Source organism: Colobus angolensis, unplaced genomic scaffold, assembly GCF_000951035.1.
Source record: "Colobus angolensis palliatus isolate OR3802 unplaced genomic scaffold, Cang.pa_1.0 Scaffold300, whole genome shotgun sequence".
In the NCBI taxonomy this organism is placed as follows: Eukaryota; Metazoa; Chordata; class Mammalia; order Primates; family Cercopithecidae; genus Colobus; species Colobus angolensis.
This window is the reverse complement of record NW_012116267.1, coordinates 480,589-483,393: the sequence shown is the minus strand read 5'-3', so window position 1 is coordinate 483,393 and position 2,805 is coordinate 480,589. Positions and strand designations below refer to the sequence as shown.

Here is a 2,805-nt window from a genome sequence, read left to right as displayed (position 1 = left end):
GTTTCCCAAATGAGCCACCTGGGGAAAAGGCTAGGGAGGATGCGATCTGTGACCACCTCCCAAATCGGGTTTCTTTCATTATTTCCCAGAACCCTTTCCCCACAAATACCCATCCATTCAATAAACATTTACTGAACACCTACTATGTGCCAGGCCCTGCCATGAGCACTGGGGTGACAAAGAGGAACAAGACAAAGATCCCATTCTCAAAGATTTCAGAGCTCAGTGGGAAAAAGAGCAAGTCAGTCAGCAATCAGAGCAAAGAGAAATGCTATGACAGCTGTAACACCAAGTTTAAAAGCAACAGGGCAGGAAAGCAGGCTGGGCTTCAGTCCTGGTCTGGAAGGAGGAACGAGGGAGAAGGAAGGAGGGCTCTGCACCACAGGCTGCTGGGAAAGACCGGACAGGGGATGCAACACGAGGTTCTGTAGGCCTGAAGAGCAAAGTGGAGAAAATGGGCAGAGGCAAGCACTGCAAGAGGGACAGTGGGGTCTGGAAGAACAACAGGAGCCTCCTGACGGCAGGCCATCCCGACAGGGTCACCTGAAGCTGCCGACGCCTCTCCCTGTGGTGTCACTCACCATCTACAGTCACAGGTTCTGGGCAGTGGAAGCCTTCCTATCCAAATAGAATAGCTGCTCCCTTGTCGGCTTCTCACCTGGACACGCGGGCTATGATTCAGCAGATCCAGGTATGGAGCGAGCGCACAGGTGTCCGGCTCTGCAGAAAGGCATTCCCGCTGCCTGGGCCGCAGGTACACGGCTCTGGTGTTGACGGTGCACCAAGCCCACAGCAGGGCACTGTAGCTGAAGATGCTGTCAACAGCCTCCGCAAACAGAGGCTGCAGAGAAGAGAAAAAGTCTCTGGAGGAAGCAAAGAACTCCTGCACGTGGGCTCTCTGCTCTTCAGCCTTTGCTTTTAAAGATTTGGGAAGAAGGTTCACCACTTCCGGCTCCAAACAAACAGGGCAGGTATAGGCCTTGGGTAAAATCTCCAGGTAAGGCTTCCAAAGAGATCGGTCCCCAGCATGCTTTTCCGAAACTAAAAAGGTACACAGCGCCAGCCGAGGAGACGGAGGCGGCTTCCACCTTTGAAAATTAAAAGCCGGTTTAAAGGAATTACTTTGATTCAAAATATGAAATAAGCCGAGCAGTTTGTTTTGCTGCCAGAGGGAAACAGTTCCTTCCTTCTTTCCTTAAGGCTCTTCCTTTCCGGGGGAGCACAGCCCCAGTGCCAGTGCTCTGAAAGAGCCATACTTACATGTCAGAAAAACTGACTCACTGGGCCAAGTTCCAGGTTTGTTTGCAAGAGATTCCTCGTTGCAAAAAAACCTCTTTGCTTCCAACTTGGTTCTCCAGTTACAAAGCTTTTGACCTAACTCCATTTGTCTCACCTAAATAAAGATATAAAATACGGTGGGGAAAACATGGTGGAAAGAACTGAGACCTGCACCACCCGATATAGTAATCACTGGGTACGCAGAGCTATTTAAATTTAACCCTTAATTATTTAGAATTAAATAACATTTAAAATTCAATCCCTCAGTGAGATAAGCTATGTTTTAAGTGCACAATAGCCATTCAGAGCTAATGGCCACCATACCGGACAATGCAGAAAAAACATCTGTCATTGCTGAAAGCTCTGTTGGAAGGCACCAACCTTAACCAAAACGGAATATGCTCATATACACTTGTGCAGTTCTAACGCTTTTATTCCTAAGTTTACCTGCTCTATTACAAATTATGTATCATAGTATTTTTGTTTTGCACAATTGCCAATAAAAAGATCTCATGTTGCCTGAAGGTATTTAGAGAAAGTTTTCATCAATCCTTCAAGGTCCAGATTCCTATACTGCCATACATTCTACTCAAAATTTCAGAATGATTCAGAAAATGTTTATAATGACAGCACCCTTGCCTCTACACAGGCCTAAAAGACCTATTCACCTTCTTCCAAAAACATGCCGGGGGAAGAAAGTCCAGAACTTACTCAACGGTTAAGAAACAGTATATGCCAAGCACAGTGGCCCTTTGCCTATATCCCAGGACTTTGGGAGGCCGAGGTGGGTGAATCACTTGAGGCCAGGAGTTTGAGACCAGCCTGGTGAACATGGTGAAACCTTATCTTTAATAAAAATGCAAAAATTAGGCACGGTGGAGCACGCCTGTAACCCCAGCTACTTGGGAGGCTGAGGCATGAGAACTGCTTAAACCCAGAAGGTGGAGGTTGCAGGGAGCTAAGATCGCCACTGCACTCTAGCCTAGGCGACACAGCAAGACCCTGTCTCAAAAAAAAAAAGAAAAGAAAAGAAAAGAAAGAAAGAAATGGTATATTCTTTCAACCCTCGTAATTTAGAAATCCCTTCCACTGCGGGTCTCTCACTCTGTCTTCAGAGATGCTCCAAAACAAAAGCCCAGCAGAACGTGTGCCAGAAAACAGTCCTCCCACATCAGCCTCCTCTCTTCTATACCCAAATAAAACTAATTCTTTCATAATGTCAACAGCTCTTCAAAGTTCAAGAAAAACTGAAGTACAATAAGGGTAGAAATAAGAGAGAGTAACTTACATTTGTCAAGAGCTACTATGATGGAAGAGAACAGGCTACTAAGAGCCAAAGCACTCAGCTGTGATTTACATATATTATCCCATTTAATTTTTGTTTCTTAGTAAGTGATAGATGGGGGTATCACACCCACACTCCAGGAAGCCTATTAAAAACCTTAAAAATGCCATTTACAGTGAATTAAGAACAAACTTTCTGGCTGGGCACAGTGGCTCACACCTGTAATCCCAGCACTTTGGGAG

General features: G+C 45.8%; 1 protein-coding gene across 2 annotated transcripts in view; it reads right to left on the bottom strand.

Annotated features, from left to right (window-relative positions):
• Nucleotides 1-2,805, bottom strand: part of SETD4 (SET domain containing 4) — a 45,894-nt gene that overhangs the window by 11,611 nt on the left and 31,478 nt on the right. For both annotated transcript variants that reach the window (XM_011950021.1, XM_011950020.1), the window contains one exon: nt 659-1,088. In XM_011950021.1, the coding sequence (XP_011805411.1) occupies nt 659-1,088 (430 nt within the window). The remainder of the gene's footprint in view (nt 1-658; nt 1,089-2,805) is intronic.